Source organism: Chiloscyllium plagiosum, chromosome 30, assembly GCF_004010195.1.
Source record: "Chiloscyllium plagiosum isolate BGI_BamShark_2017 chromosome 30, ASM401019v2, whole genome shotgun sequence".
NCBI classification, from domain to species: domain Eukaryota; kingdom Metazoa; phylum Chordata; class Chondrichthyes; order Orectolobiformes; family Hemiscylliidae; genus Chiloscyllium; species Chiloscyllium plagiosum.
Window position 1 is genome coordinate 3,870,476 of NC_057739.1, and position 16,721 is coordinate 3,887,196.

Below are 16,721 nucleotides of genomic sequence, written 5' to 3' on the forward strand. Positions count from 1 at the left end.
GTACTCAATACTCTGACCAATAAAGGAAAGCATACCAAATGCCTTCTTCACTATCCTATCTACCTGCGACTCCACTTTCAAGGAGCTATGAACCTGCACTCCAACGTCTCTGTTTAGCAAAACTCCCCATCTTTTGAAGGAGTGGCACTCTGAAAGCTAGTGCTTCCAATTAAACCTGTTGGACTATAACTTGATGTTGTGTGATTTTTAACTTTGTACATCCCAGTCCAACACAGACATCTCCAAATCATAGGTCTCATTACAAGTTCACTGATGATGTTACCGAGCATGGTGACAAAACATCTGAAAACAAACGAACCAGCTCAGCAAGCAAACTTACAACTTGTTAATGAAAATTTGACCCTGAATGAAAATCAAACCTTGAGGAACAGTATGCATTAAGAAAATAATGTTCCAGTCAGTCAACAGGTGATCAGTTTTATTCCTTTATTGTTTACATTATTTGGTTTAGTTATGGACTGGTTTCTGAAAGAGGAGAAGAGGGGACTAATTTCCAAACCACCTTATTCTTACGATTCAAGACCAACTTTAGCTGAAGCCAAAATCACCTGTTTGCAGCGAGGGATTGCTTGCAAGGCAGTTCTGGAGACTGATGCTCCACATGTTTTCTATATTCTACATTCTTCACCAATACTTAAGCACAACCCTGTTTCCAACATCTATATTCCATCAGGTAAGGCCAAATGATTTAGATTTAAATACACCTTAGTTTCAAGTTAGTCAGCACATAAGAGTGTACAGAGACTTCTTTTTAAACTTGGACTAATTTTTGGCAGTTTAAATATCCTGACTACTGCAGAAATGAGAAGCCGTTTAACTCACTGGCTTTATCTAGAATTGTCTGCCATATTCACTCATTGTTGTGGTTATGTTCGCCGAGCTGGGAATTTGTGTTGCAGACGTTTCGTCCCCTGTCTAGGTGACATCCTCAGTGCTTGGGAGCCTCCTGTGAAGCGCTTCTGTGATGTTTCCTCTGGCATTTATAGTAGTTTATCTCTGCCGCTTCTGGTTGTCAGTTCCAGCTGTCCGTTGCAGTGGACTCATGTTGCTTGTTATCTGCATGTGTGGCTACTCAGGATAGCTGGTCGTGTCGTTTCATGGCTAGTTGGTGTTCATGGATGCGGATCGTTAGCTGTCTTCCTGTTTGTCCTATGTAGTGTTTTGTGCAGTCCTTGCATGGGATTTTGTACACCACATTGATTTTGCTCATGCTGGGTATCGGGTCCTTCATCCTGGTGAGTTGTTGTCTGAGAGTGGCTGTTGGTTTCTGTGCTGTTATGAGTCCTAGTGGTTGTAGTAGTCTGGCTGCCAGTTCGGAAATGCTCTTGATGTATGGTAGCGTGGCTAGTCCTTTGGGTTGTGGCATGTCCTCGTTCCGTTGTCTTTCCCTTAGGCATCTGTTTATGAAATTGTGCGGTGAATACATTGTAGAGGTGTTCTTCTTCCTCTTTTTGTAGTTCTGGTGTACTGCAGTATGTTGTGGCCACACACGCAGATGACAAGCAACATGAGTTCGACTGGGACAACACTACTATTATAGGACAAGCCAAACCGAGAAAAGCCAGGGAATTCCTAGAGGCATAGTACACATCGACAGATTCAATCAATAAGCACATCGACCTGGACCCAATATACCGACCACTGCAGCGGACAGCTGGAACTGACAACCGGAAGTGGCAGAGACAATCCACTATAAATGCCGGAGGAAACCTCACAGAAGCGCTTCACAGAAGGCTCCCAAGCACTGAGGATGTGACCTAGACAGGGGACGAAACGTCTGCAACACAAATTTCCAGCTTGGCGAACAGAACCATAACAACGAGCACCCGAGCTACAAATCTTCTCACAAACTTTGAATATTTACTCACTTTCAATACACATGATGGCATCAAACTGTGCCATCAGAGAAAGACCTCAACCAAGTTCAGGATTATATGCCAGGCCATCTTCTGGTGCCATCATTATCAAGGGAGAGCTAAAAGTGTGGGAGTGGACAGTTATGATTTCCATGTAGAACCTGGTAAATCACGCTTGCATCTCCTTGATCACTGCTGCACTTCCAGCTCGATAAGGAAATAACTTAAGAAAAAAAAGTAAACTCATATTTTTACCCTGATCATTTCCTTACTGGACAGATTGGCAGAAAGATTAATAATGAATGCTGTAGGTAGGTCCCAATTTCATCATCGGGGTCCATTATGTATCTAATTAAAATAACCTCAAAGGTTTTGGGCGATGTATTTGATACCTGCAGTAAAAACCTTGGCAGATCCATTTCCTCAGCTTTAGAATGAGTAACTCCAGATGACATGAATAATGTCATCTAATTCAGTTTCCTTCTTTTGCAGTAATTTTCATTTCCTTTTCCATTGACGTTCTAATTTATTGAAAAGAATATAAATCACAAACAGACTCTCCAACCTAGACAATGTGCCACATCTGGTAATCTAATTTTGATTTTGCCAATTCTGATTGTCAAATGTATCTGTCATATTCAATATGCATAATAAAAACAGAAAATGATTGAAATACTAAACAGGTCGCATGGTATCCAGAGGAAACAATTTAGATAAATGACCTATCATTTAATCTGAGCAATGTTAGAAATTATTAGAATTGGTAGAAGGAGAAAGTAGCAAGAAGAACAAAAGAGGCGATTTGTAAGGTAGAAGGCAGGGTAGAGGTGAAATTAACTGACTAAATGTTTCATGGTTCAAAAACTAATATGGTTATGTCCACATAAGATGTAAGTAGTTATATATCAGCCATTTGCGTGCAGTATGAAAGGATAAAGAAAGAACATGATGAGACCAAACCAACACAGAACAGAATGAATTCAAAGGTTCGAGTCTAAAGTGGTTGAATTCACAGTTGACTCCAGATGGGTATAGAATGTTCAATCTAAAGATGAGGTACTGTTCCTCAAGCTTGTGTTGAACTTCACTACAACAGTATTGCGGACTAAGAAGTGAAAGCTCTGAGTGGGAACAAGATGGAAGAGTGAAATGTCGAGCATCAGGAAGTTCAGCGTTATGCTTGCAGTCTAAATGGATGTGTTCCATTAAATGATGACCCAGTTTCGACCTGAGATCTTCAATGTTGAGGTCACATCGTAAACAGTGGATACTCTATATTAAAAGAAATAAATGAAGTTACATTGTACTTTGAAGGTATGTTTCAGACAGTGGGTGGTGAGAAGACAGGAGGAAAAAAGGCAACATGTTACATCTACTGCGCTTGCGACAAAAGGTACGATAGGAGAGGGATTAAGTATTGAGAATGACTGAGGAATAGATCAGGGTTTCCCAGGGAGGACGGCTCTTTCACAATGCTGAAAGTGGAGAGGGGAGGAAAATATGTTTGATAGCGGCATCGCACTGCAACTGCCAGAAATTATGGAGAATGACCCATTGAATACAGAAGCAAGTTGGGTAGAAGTTGAGGACAAAATGAATTCTACCATAATTCTTGGAGGGAAGTATTACAATTTCAGTTGAGACCAGTAGCATTTGTTTAAAAAAAAATCCAAATTCTCAATTATTTATAGAAAGACAGAAGCCCTAAGATCCATGGTTTTAAAGAATTTTTACTATACCTGGATCAAACAAAGTGAATAGGAAACAATATAATAGATAGCCACCAGTTCTTTAAAACTCAGAATCAATATTAGGTAAATATGAATTAACAGCTAAATTGCAATCGATTGCAAACTATAAGGGATACATTAAATGTCAGGTACCATTAAGACTTATCTTGCAAAGGAGTCAACACTCCAAACAATGTACTTGTCATCAATATCAGTAACAAAGTTTCTTCTCTCTGTCTTCCCCTCAAAGAATTTCAGTTCCTTGCCTTCTAGAATTTAACCTGATCCCCAGCCACTTGCAGTACACAACCAATCTAGTTCCATGCACAAGGACTTCACCAAAAATGACACACAGCTGTAGAACCTCCTCAGTGTTCTTTACAGTGGTTTGGATGGCATAGGTCCACTAATGTTATCTTCAATTCACGAAACCAGAAACAGCAACTGTATTTTCTCAGCTTCTGGATCAAGAGCTATCTTTTTCAATCTGCTTGAACTGCACCACTAGAATCATCATCTGAGCTCTTATTGCTTTGTCCCTTTTTATATAGTTTCAAATAGTATCAGTCTCCCCAGAGGTTTTGGTTTCCAATCTTAGTTTTAGGAACTCCTCTATTGATATCTAGTAACTGAGATGATTGACTTTCAATAGTCATCATAGAATCCTAGAATCTCTACATTGTAGAAACAGGCCATTTGGCCCAACAAGTCCATACCAACCCATACCCAGTAAAAAGTAAGATAGTACAAAGAGCAGTACAAAGGGCAGCATGGCTCAGTGGTAAGCACTGCTGCCTCACAGCGCCAGGGACGTGGGTTGATTCCAGCCTCGGGCTATGTGGAGCTTGCACATTCTCCCTGTGTCTGCGTGGGTTTCCTCCAGGTGCTCTGGTTACCTCCCACAGTCCAAAGATGTGCAGGTCAAGTGAATTGGCTATGCCAAATTGCCCATAGTGTTAGATGTATTAGTCAAAGGGAAATGGGTCTGGGTGGGTTACTCTTCAGAGGGTCGGTGTGGACTTGTTAGGCTGTGGGGCCTGTTTCCACACTGTAGGGAATCTGACCTAATCTAATCTAAACCTCCGAAGAGTAACCCACCCAGACCCATTCACCTACCCTATTACTCTACATTCCCCCTGACTAATGTGCCTAACCCACACATCCCTGAACACTATGAGCAATTTAGCATGGCCAATTCAGCTAACCTGCACATCTTTTGACTGTGAGAGGAAATCAGAGCACCCGGAGGAAACCCATGTAGACGTGGGGAGAATGTGCAAGCTCCACACAGACAGTTGCCTGAGGCTGGAATCATTTAGCATGGCCAATTCAGCTAACCTGCACATCTTTTGACTGTGGGAGGAAACCAGAGCACCCGGAGGAAACCCATGTAGACGTGGGGAGAATGTGCAAGCTCCACACAGACAGTTGCCTGAGGCTGGAATCAGCCCAGGTTCCTGGGGCTGTAAGGCAGCAGTGCTATCCACTGAGCCGCCGTGCTGCCCTTCGTACTATCTTCCTTTCTGCTCGGTATGACTTTAATCAGTGGAGAGTTTTCATCTCGATTCTCATTGACTTAATTTGTGCTGGAGTTCTTTGATGCCACACTCAGTGAAATGCTGCTACATATTCAGGACAATTGTTCTCATCTCACCTCTTGTCCAGGTTTTTGATAAAAGGCTGTAATGCGGTCGAGAACTGATCAGCTTTGGCTGAATCCAAACTGTGTGTCAGTAAGCAGATTATTGCTGAGGAAGTACTGCTTACTAACACAGCCAGTGACGCCTTCCATCACTGCTGATGGGATAACTGAAGGGGCAGTATTTGCCTACGTTGGTTTTGTTCAGTGTTTTGTGGTTAGGAGATACCTGAACAATTTTCCACTTTGCTGGACAGATTCCATTCTAGAGCTGTGTTGGAACATGTGGCTAATTCTGAAGCACATGTTCTATAATATGTTTGGACTGTTGTCAGCACCCATAGCCTTTGCTGCCTACAGCCATTTCTTGATATTACATAGTTGGCTCAGTTGAGTGAACACTGGCATCCGTGATAGCGAGGATCTCAGCTGTGACAAACCTACACCTTGACCACCTTGGAGGAAGGATCAATGGAGATTGCCATGGTGGCTGACCATGATTATATCATGTAAAACAAGATGGTCATCCCTGGTGGAGAGGATGAACAGAATCTGCAATTTACTGTATAGGTTAAAGAGGCAAACTCCTCTGTCCTCCATCTGACAGTATACCAAATGCTGAGTTGCAACAGAACACAGAGATGCTTTACCTGCAATATAATTCGTACAGGAGCCTTTCGAATTGCCCCATGGGCACCTCTTGAATGGAACAATTGCTATATGTGTTTAAATCACAAATGTAGAAAGGTGATTCCCTCTGCCACATCAGAGGTCATATAGGGATCACTATGTAGAATTGGTCAAGAATGAAAGAGGGTAATTAAACAGAGATGATGAAACAACTAGACAGACATTCTTCATTTATTGCCAGTAAAAGTAGATCCATTCCTGGCTGCATCTTCAATGAAAATGTTCTTACAGGCAGCACAATGTATTTCAGATCATATTGTCTTTTGGGTTGTAAAAGGTCAATTAATACCTTTGGGCGGCATGGTGGCACAGTGGTTAGCACTGCTGCCTCGCAGCGCCAGAGACCCGGATTCAATTCCCGCCTCAGGCGACTGACTGTGTGGAGTTTGCACGTTCTCCCCGTGTCTGAGTGGGTTTCCTCCGGGTGCTCCGGTTTCCTCCCACAGTCCAAAGATGTGCAAGTCAGGTGAATTGGCCATGCTAAATTGCCCGTAGTGGTAGGTAAGGGGTAAATGTAGGGGTAGGGGTAGGGGTATGGGTGGGTTGCGCTTCGGCGGGTCGGTGTGGGCTTGTTGGGCCGAAGGGCCTGTTTCCACACTATAAAGTAATCTAATCTAATCTAATACCTGGCTAGATCAGTTTATCCCTCACATTGATGACATTATCACAAGACTATCTCTGGCTAGCTGAGACATTTCTGTTTTCTGCATCTTCCTCCTCTTCTGCATTCAATTCCTCCCTTTTCTCTTTTGCACCTTGTCAATTTAGCATTTCGCCCTTATAAAGTCCATGCCCTTGTGGAGGTTCATGTTGTGGAGAATGCAGAAGACCACTACAATGTGCAAAACCATTGTTGAGCATGCTACACCCAACTAGTTTAGGCACCAGAACCGTGTTCTCAGATTCCTGATGGTCTGCTTGATGATGATCCCTGCAAGCAGATCCCTTCAGTTGTAGGGCACATGTAGCTCCATCTCAGGAATATGCAAAGGGGTGAATAGCCATTACTTTACAGAGTAACCATTATCACCTAGAATTCATCGCAGAATTTGGGAGGTGACATGAAGAGTGGCACCCTGGACTGTCAGAAAATCAAGGAGTCAAAATATCTGAAAGGAAAGAGAGTGCACACATTTTGTAGTCACAGGCTAGTTGAACATTGAGGGCATGAAAGATCACTTGGTTCCTTGATATCCACATGAGTACCTTGATACTGTAGGGCTTGAGGGCATCCAGCAATGGAGGCAAATTTCTTTGTCCATTATGCCTACAATGCCACATAATTTTGGAATTGAATAAATTGACCAGTTCTTAAAAAGTGCTATTTGAAACCTGTGAGATGTAATATATGTCAGGTAGCAGTTGTTGTCAGAGATGGCAGCAATTGCTCTTTAATGAGTATGATTGTCCACCTAAGAAATTCCGAGTCACTGGTCATGGAATCTATGGGTCCTTTCATGAATGTGAGCCCAATCCTGGAGCCACATCTCTGACCACAAATTTGGTAGATATTTCCTGGGGGTGGAATTGGCCTTGGCCTTGGGATCACTGGCATTTCTTTCTCATGTTCCCTTTTAGTACTTTCCTCTTGCCATGGATGTACTTAAAGAATTGTATCCCTTCATACAGGAACTTCCTTGAAGTCAGTTCCTTCTGAACAAGGATCTCCCTCACATTTACATCAATATTGCATTTCTTCATTGATTTTAATGGTTTGCTCTGGGATGGTTTGCTAATGCACTTGGGCCTTTTTGAGGTTGAGTACCTAAGTGGTTCTCAGGTATTTCAGTGTTTCTGCAAAGGTGTTCAGATTCTCTTCCAAGAGAGTAAAGATGACATTGTCATCTGCATAATGAAGTTCCACAAGCAATATCAGTGTTTCCTTTTCTTGAATTTCAAACATTTAAGGTTGAAAAGGTTTTCTATCCATACTGCAGACGATGTTCTCACCTCAGGAAAACTTGTTCTTGACAAAATGAAGAATGATGATAATGAAGGCAGAGAAAATGGTGAGAGGAATGACACATCCCTCTTGACTCTTGTCTTGACCTCAAAAGATTCTGTCATATTACCGTCACTGAGAGATGTTGATGAATTTCTCTGATCAACTTGCCTTCTGTAGCACTTTCCTATTGACTGAATCAAAAACCTTGGTCAGATTAATTTTGGCCATATAGAGTGGTTGGTATTCTTCCTAGCATTTCTGTTATGGTTGTTGAGCAGTGAAAATCATGTCCATAGTTCCACAATTTGATCAGAGGCTACATTGGCTTTCCAGGAGGATTTCTTCAGAGACTGGGATAAGTCACCCTCAAGAATTTGGGCATTGATTTTCCCAGAGGGAGAGAAAAGGGAGATTCCTCAGTAGTCCACACAGTCCACTTTGTTTCTTTTCTTGAAGATGGTGGCACTGGCAGCCTTCCTGAGGTTGACAGGGATTTCTTTTTATATACCAGATTTTCAGCAATAGTTGATAGGAATGATGGGTAAGTTCTGCTCCTCCAAGTTTGAAAATTTCAACTGGAATCCCATCCACTCTTGTAGTTTTTCCATTCTTCACGTTTAATGGTGGCCTTGATTTCTGCCTCAAGGTGAGAGTCCACAATTATCTTTGATGGGGAGTTGGGGAATTTCTGCAGATATGTCCTCATCTACCAATGTTTTGCAATCTTCTTAAGCTGTGGTATTAGTTCTACCCTTTCGGTCTTAAGCAAGCTACTTTTGGTGATAACATTGAATCCAACTACCTAGAGTACATTCTGAGCCCTTGTCACTGTCAGTGCTTCTTTCAATTGCACTCAATGTACAGAACTATTGATTCATTACTTGAGGAGCTGGGGCAGAGGCATTAAGGTGGTAATCAGCAAGGTGACTCCTTCATGATGTATGAAATCAATGTTGAGGGCTCCCAAAGTAATTTGCTCCTGACTGTCTAGCACGCTGCTGCCACCTCTGCTTGTGGAACAGGACATATTTAGGGATGATGATGGTGGAGTCTGTAAAATATGATTATGTTTATGCCAGTCTGTTGTTTGAGTAACTGGCACAGCTCTCCCAATTTGGTATAAACCACAGATGTTAGCAAACAGGATTTTGAAAGAGTGACGGAGTGTGCCATTGTTGCTTCAACTACCTAGGTTACTGCTAGCTAGTTTTTCTGGTTTCATTTCTTGATTTAGTCCCTATGGTGATTTTTGGCACAGTAGCTTTGCTAGCCCAATTGAGAGGATATTCTAAAGTCAGCTAAACTGTTATGTGTCTGGAGTTGGATATAGGCCAGACCAGATAAGGTAAAGACTGTGTCTTTTTATTTTTTTCTTTATTTTTAATTGTAGACTGAAATGAGAAAAGAACTGTTTTAAAATCGATTGCTTTAGGATTGCTGAATACTTTGAAAGCAAGTAACTTGACACTTACCTGGATTGAATTCCATTTACTGCTGATCAACCTTCTGTATCGAGTTATTGTAGAAAAGTTGCAGCTTTTGTTTAATGTTCTAATCCTTTTTTTTAAATGAATTCTAATTTCTTTAAAGTGTGTGTTTCTAATTTTCCTGCATCAAAATGTGGCTTTGAAGATCAACTGTGTGATTGCACTGGTGTTATGCAGACTTCCTTCACTGAAGGTATGATTGATAACCTTTTTCTAGTTGAACAAACACTGTACTCTAAATAGTTGGTGAAAATTGCAAAACTTTCATCACAAAATATCACTAATTAAAGCTTTTATTCTCTTAAATATTTGTGGTAACATTTTTTCAGTATCTGTATGTACTCTGTAAGCCAGCAATCTGTGAATAAAGTAACATTCCAGAAACAGGGTGTTTAACTATTCCAATGGTACTACATTCAGTCCTGTCTAGGAAACATGGCAGAGCTTAGTTCCAAAGTTTTTAATAGGTGTAGCAGACTCAACATTAGGGCTCAGGAAAAGCCCTGCTAGCTGTGGGGGTCAAAGATACATGAATATGATTAATAATTCAGTGGTGAGAGTAGGAGTGAAGAAACTCACATAAATAGTATTTGCCTGGTGCAGCTGAAAAACACTGGAGCCTGGAGAAACCCCAAGAAGTACAATGTTGGTGAAACCAGCTGTCTACAGGCAGTCTGGAATTGCATTCATGAGTAGGTGCTGGGATGCTATTTCCAGAATCTAGGGGAGCACAATCCCAGGAAAGGAAAGTGAACTTAAGGATGAGAACAGTTATTGAAGCGTTCCATGATGGAATGGATTTTGAGTGAATTCCAAACCTAATTCTTCAAAAGTGAAGAATTGGAATTCCTTTTAAAGTTTCTGATACTTGATAACACATCATGTCACTAATGTTGGCTTGCTAAGTTGGTTGGGTTCCTGGTTTGCAAAGCAGAGTGATGCCAACAGCATAGGTTCAGTTCCCACACTAGTTGAGGTCACCACAAAGGTCCTAACTTCTCAACCTTGCCCCTTGCCTGAAGTGTGGTGACCCTCAGGTTAAACTTACCACCAGTTGTCTCTCTCTAATGAGTGAGCAGCCTAGTGATCTTCTGGGAATACGACAAATTTACCACTACTCATTCTCCTGATCAAGTGCTGCCAATCTACCACCTTTTATATTTCATAGCCAGGAAATGTTCAAATAGAAAAACAAAATCAGCCATGGATAATAGCCTGCACATGCTATACACATTTAATTGAAGGATGTAATTTAAATGTAATGTTGCCAGACCATATAGCCCCCAAAAGAAAGTAGGTAATTAAGGTGTGTACATTTATCAGGTATTTTAGAGATTCTAAGGATGACACTTCCCATTAATTTTACTTTACCAGGGACATCAAGAGGACAGGCACACGAGGTTTCCTTGAGCTATGAAACTTAAAACTTTACAGCTCAGAAAGGATTCTCTGTAAGTTTGGAGGCTAGTATCAAAGATAAGGTGTATTGCACAAATGTCCCTACCAAAGATGTCCAGAGAGCTAAATGAACTAAATTATTTAACATCTCTTTAATACGGAAATTATGCTCTTGAAATAGTGTTATACAGGGGTTGATGGTGTCCTATTTCAAGTACTTCTAATTCTTAGAAAATTTCATCGAGCTAATGAAATATTTTACTTGACACTTAAATACTGCCAGGTTTTATTTAATCCTCAGGTGGTAAACAATGGTTATGGGGACCGAAAATTTTCCATCATTTAAGGAGTACATTTTAGGGGGTATAGGTCCTAATATCTTTTTTATTTCCAAGCCATGAGTGCCATACCATGTGTTCCATAAAACACTCTATAACTCATAAAATACTTTTTTTTTAGAACACAAGCCATTTGGCCCAACAAGTCCACGCGACACTTCGAAGAGTATCCCACCCAGACCCATTCTCCTACCCTATTACTCTACATTTCCGTTGACTTTTCCAGGTGGTGATATTTAGAATTAATGAAAATTCTTCATGGTTTTGATCAATATATATCCTTCTTTTGTTATAGTATGTGGTATTTCTGTGGATGCCTGCAAGAACTACTGTGTTACGAAGAAAGATGGCACAGATTGTGGCAAGTGTATCCCAATTTGTCCAGGTTAGTACTCCATTACGTAGTTCCATGTCTAAAAACCTTGGTGTATCATGGAAAACAAAAATGACACCTCTCTTGGTCTCAATCCTCTGCATCTTAATTACAAGGCCAAGCAAACTAATTTCTCTGAAGTTTGCCATTTTACAATATTGATCTGATTGCATTTTTGTGGCTCATATTACAACATTGTCTGTTCCCTCCAATCCTGCTTTTTCTGCATAAGCTTTCAGCCTCTCTTTCAGATAACTTTCATAGTTTACAACAGGTTAAGTGCTAATGAAGGCAGGTAGAAATCCAGCACTTCAGGCATTTAATTTTTATTTAACATAAATCGATTAATGATATGCCAAGAATAATGAAAAGTCATAGAAGGTAACTACTAGCACTACCCAAGGAAAATGTTTTTATTTCATTTATCTAATCACCACATTTGAACATAAATGTCATGCTTATGAATGTAAAAGAAAGTTAATTGTAAAATAGAGATTATTTAGTAGGATTGTTGACCGAGCATCACTGACAGTGTGTGCATTGAAAAGATATGACCAACACACTGTAGCTTAGATTTTCAGCCATGATTGTCACTTGATGGTATTTTGCACCAAGAACTAGTGTCTATCCCCTATTTCATTTCTATTCTGTTTAAAATGATCTTTATTTCCACATAGAACTAACTTATTAAATAGATAAGACAAAAGAAATTCCAGCACATTTTGGATATATAAGAAAAAATTTAGAATGGAACTTGCTCAAGTTGTATAATTTCAAAAACAAAGAATGCATTTGTTTGGTTTAATCCATCTGTTGTAATATCATTCATGAAAATGTGGTTGGTAAAATCCATCAGAAATAAAGTAAGTTTGATCCATTATACTGAATACAATAAGTGTGCATGCATGAAGTAGTACCCTTTCCTTATTATGCAAATAATCCTGATACCTCTCATCACATTGGAAAAAGGCAACATGTTAGTCCTAATCTCTTAAACTATAACCGGAGCCTTTGGATTACTAGACCGATGACAATACCATTATGCCACCATCTCTTCTAAGTGGAAAGATCTCAAGAAATCTAATATTTGAATAATGTAGAAATACTGAAGAGAATCTGAGTGAATTCTGGAGAACCATAATACACCATGGCTTGATCTCAGGTGAAGTGAAGGAGTACAAATGATCCTGTAAGGTATTGGGGAACTTTTGGGTAGATTAAAAAGTAGAACAAGAAGTGTCCTATTCACATATTCAGGTGTAAAAGTACAAAATATGATTTCAAGTTAGCAGTATTTTCCTTGAATATGTCTTGTGCAATAAAGTTCTATCATTGAAAACATGAGATCTTATGGAGTAATTCTTAAAATTAATTTTTGGGAGATTTAACTTTTTTTAAAATTTAATGTTTCCTAACCAGACCATAACATTATATTTAATTATTAATATTTTATTGCTTAACAGGCTATAATTATTGGCTATACCCATTGCATTTGACCAAATAGTACCTATGAACATATAAAATAAAAGCAGATGTAGACCATTCATCCCCTCAAAACCACTCACCTTTCAATAAGATCATGAATGTGCATTTATGTGCATTTCAAATTTCTCATTCATATTTCTTGCCAAAGATAATAAATCCCTTGTGTATCAAAAATGTATCTACCTCTGCCGTAAAAGTGTTCAACAATCCTATTGTCATCAGCTTCTGAGACAGAGCTCCAAATTCACACTTCCCTCAGTGAAATCTTAATTCTCCTCATCTCAGTCCTAAAAGGTTGACCCCTGAAAACACTGTCCAATATTTCTAAACTCATCCACAAGAGGAAGCATGGTTTTCTCATCCACTGTTCCATGTGGAATGGTTTATATGACTTACGAATTGTATAATTTGTCTAAATATAAGTTACTAAAGGCATGGTAATTTATATTTAAGAAAGGTGGTAAGGACAAGCCAGGGAACTATAGACCAGTGAGCCTAACATCGGTGGTGAGCAAGTTGTTGGAGGGAATCCTGAGAGACAGAATGTACTTGTTTTGGAAAGGCAAGCACTGATTAGGGATAGTCAACATGGCTTTGTGAGTGGGAAATCATGTCTCACTAACTTGATTGAGTTTTTTGAAGACATAACAAAGAGAATTGATGAGGGCAGAGTGGTAGATGCGATCTATATGGCGTTTGACAAGGTTCCCCATGGGAGAGTGGTTAGCAAGGTTAGATCTCATGGAATACAGGGAGAACTAGCCATTTGGATACAGAACCGGCTCAAAGGTAGAAGACAGAGGGTGGTGGTGGAGGGTTATTTTTCAGACTGGAGGCCTGTGACCAGTGGAGTGCCACAAGGATCGGTGCTGGGTACACTACTTTTTGTCATTTACATAAATAATTTGGATGTGAGCATAAGAGATGCAGTTAGTAAGTTTGAAGATGACACCAAAATTGGAGGTGCAGTGGACAGCAAAGAAGATTACCTCAGATTACAACAGGATCTTGATCAGATGGGCCAATGGGCTGAGGAATGGTAGATGGAATTTAATTTAGATAAATGCAAGGTGCTGCATTTTGGGAAAGCAAATCTTAGCAGGACTTATACACTTAATTGTAAGGTCCTAGGGAGTGTTGCTGAACAAAAAAACTTGGAGTGCAGGTTCATAGCTCCTTGAAAGTGGAGTCGCAGGTAGCTAGGATAGTGAAGAAGGCGTTTGGTATGCTTTCCTTTATTGGTCAGAGTATTGAGTACAGGAATTGGAAGGTCATTTGCAGCTGTACAGGATATTGGCTAGGCCACTTTTGGAATATTGCGTGCAATTCTGGTCTCCTTACAATCGGAAGGATGTGTAACTTGAAAGGGTTCAGAAAACATTTACAAGGATGTTGCTAGGGTTGATGGATTTGTACTATAGGGAGAGGTTGAATCAGCTGTGGCTGTTTTCTCTGGAGCGTCGGAGGCTGAGGGGTGACCTGATAGAGGTTTATAAAGTCATGAAGGGCATGGATAGGGATAAGTGGACAAAGTCTTTTTCCTGGGGTGGAGGAATCCAGCATTAGACGGCATTGGTTCAGGGTGAGAGGGGAAAGATATAAAAGAGACCTAAGGGGCAATGTTTTCACGCAGAGGGTGGAACGTGTAGAGGAAGTGCCACAGGAAGTGGTGGAGGCTAGTACAATTGCAGCATTTAAAAGGCACCTGGATGGGTTTATAAATAGGAAGGATTTGAAGGGATATGGGCCAGGTGCTGGCAAGTGCAACTAGATTAGGTTGGGATGTCTGGTCGGCATGGACAAGTTGAACCGAAGGGTGTATATTCGTGCTGTACATCTCGATGACTCTGTAACTAATTTTGATGAGTAAATATATTGTTTCATGAAGTAAGAAAAGTAGTTCAGTTCTGCTTTTGATTGCAAGACTTGGACCGGTATCTGTTTTCTTTTGTTTATTTGTTCATGGAATATTGTATTGCTGGCAACTCCAACATTTAATGCCCATTCCTTCATAGAATCCCTAAGTGGAAAAGCAGGCCATATAGCCAGTCGAGTCCACATTGACCCTTTGAAGAGCAGCCCATTCTGACCTACCCCTATCCTGTAACCCGGCAATTCCCATGGCTAATGCACCTAGCCTACACATCCCTGGGCACTATGGGCATTGCCAATCCACCTAACCTGCATATCTTTGGATTATGGGAGGAAACCCATGCAGACACGGAGGAGATTGTGTAAACTCCATGCAGTCGGTCAAGAATGGAATTGAACCCAGGTCCCTGGTGCTGTGAGGCAGCAGTGCTAACCACTGAGCCACCATGCCACCCCTTGACACCAGTTGATTCAATAACATTATTGAGGGTATGGAGTCACATGTAGGTATGGTAGATTTCCTGTCCCTAAAGTTGAGGTTTTAAGACAAAAACTGTGGATGCTGGAAATCAGAAATAAAATCAGAAATTGCTGGAAAAGCTCATCAGGCTCCTTAACTTGCAAATCAGAGAAGGTATAACACCTGTCCAGTTACTTCCTCCTTGACGAAGGGTTTATGCCCGAAACGTTGACTCTCCTGCTTCTCGAATGCTGCCTGACTGCTGTGCTTTTCCAGCACCACACTTTTTGACTACTTACTCCCTCCTCTCTGTCTGAGGTCCTAGACATACTTCTCAATTGATGCAGCTATTTACTTGCACTTCACTCAGTCTTGTCTTTTTTTATAAATTCATTTTTTATGGGATGTGGGCATCGCTGACCAACCAGCATTTAATTGTCTACTGTATTTGCTGCTCACAATGATGTCTGCCCTCCATTTGGGAGACAAAATGCAGACTAGACTTTGCAATACACCTATATCCTGTCTGCAAAAATGACCGTGAGCTCCCTATGGCCTGCACCATGTTCCCTGGCCAACATCTCTGCCTCATGTTTGCTGCAGTGCTCCATTGAAACTCAGCATAAGACCATAAGACATAGGAGCAGAAATTCGGCCATTTGGCCCATCGAGTCTGCTCCATATTTCAGTTATGGTTGATAAGTTTTTCAACCCCATTTTCCCGCTTTCTCCCTGTAACCTTAGATCTTCTTGGCAACCTAAAACTTTCTCCTGATCCATCTCTGTTTTAAGAATACTCAATAATCTGGCCTCCACAGCCTTCCTTGGCAATGAATTCCACAGATTCAACACTGTCTGGCGAAAGAAGTTTCGTTAATAGGGTCTTCCCATTACTGTTAGGCTGTGCCCTCAAGTCCTTTTCTCTCCTGCCAATGGAAACATCTTCCCAAGGTCCACTCTGTCCAAGCCATTCAGTATTCTTGATTTGGAGATGCCGGTGTTGGACTGGGGTGTACAAAGTCTTGCACCTACACCTCCCCCCTCACCTCCCTCCAAGGCCCCAAAGGAATCTTCCATATCCACAACAGATTCACCTGCACCTCCCCACACACATCATCTATTGCATCCTCTGCACCCGATGTGGCCTCCTCTATATTGGGGAGACAGGCCGGCTACTTGCGGAGCGTTTCAGAGAACACCTCTGGGACACCCGGACCAACCAACCCAACCACCCTGTGGCTCAACATTTCAATTCCCCCTCCCACTCCACCAAAGATGTGCAGGTCTTTGGACTCCTCCATCGCCAGACCACAACAAAACGACGGTTGGAGGAAGAGCGCCTCATCTTCCGCCTAGGAACCCTCCAACCACAAGGGATGAACTTGGATTTCACCAGTTTCCTCATTTCCCCTCCCCCCACCTTGTCT

The 16,721-nt window shown here is 41.0% G+C and overlaps 1 protein-coding gene across 3 annotated transcripts in view; it reads left to right on the plus strand.

Annotated features, from left to right (window-relative positions):
- Positions 1-16,721, plus strand: part of LOC122564717 (lectin BRA-3-like) — a 122,940-nt gene that overhangs the window by 75,397 nt on the left and 30,822 nt on the right. For 2 of the 3 annotated variants that reach the window (XM_043719840.1, XM_043719839.1), the window contains exons 5-7: positions 473-694; positions 9,472-9,561; positions 11,400-11,489. In XM_043719840.1, coding sequence (XP_043575775.1) covers positions 473-694; positions 9,472-9,561; positions 11,400-11,489 — 402 coding nt within the window. The remainder of the gene's footprint in view (positions 1-472; positions 695-9,471; positions 9,562-11,399; positions 11,490-16,721) is intronic. The other variant, XM_043719841.1, reaches the window with a different exon arrangement.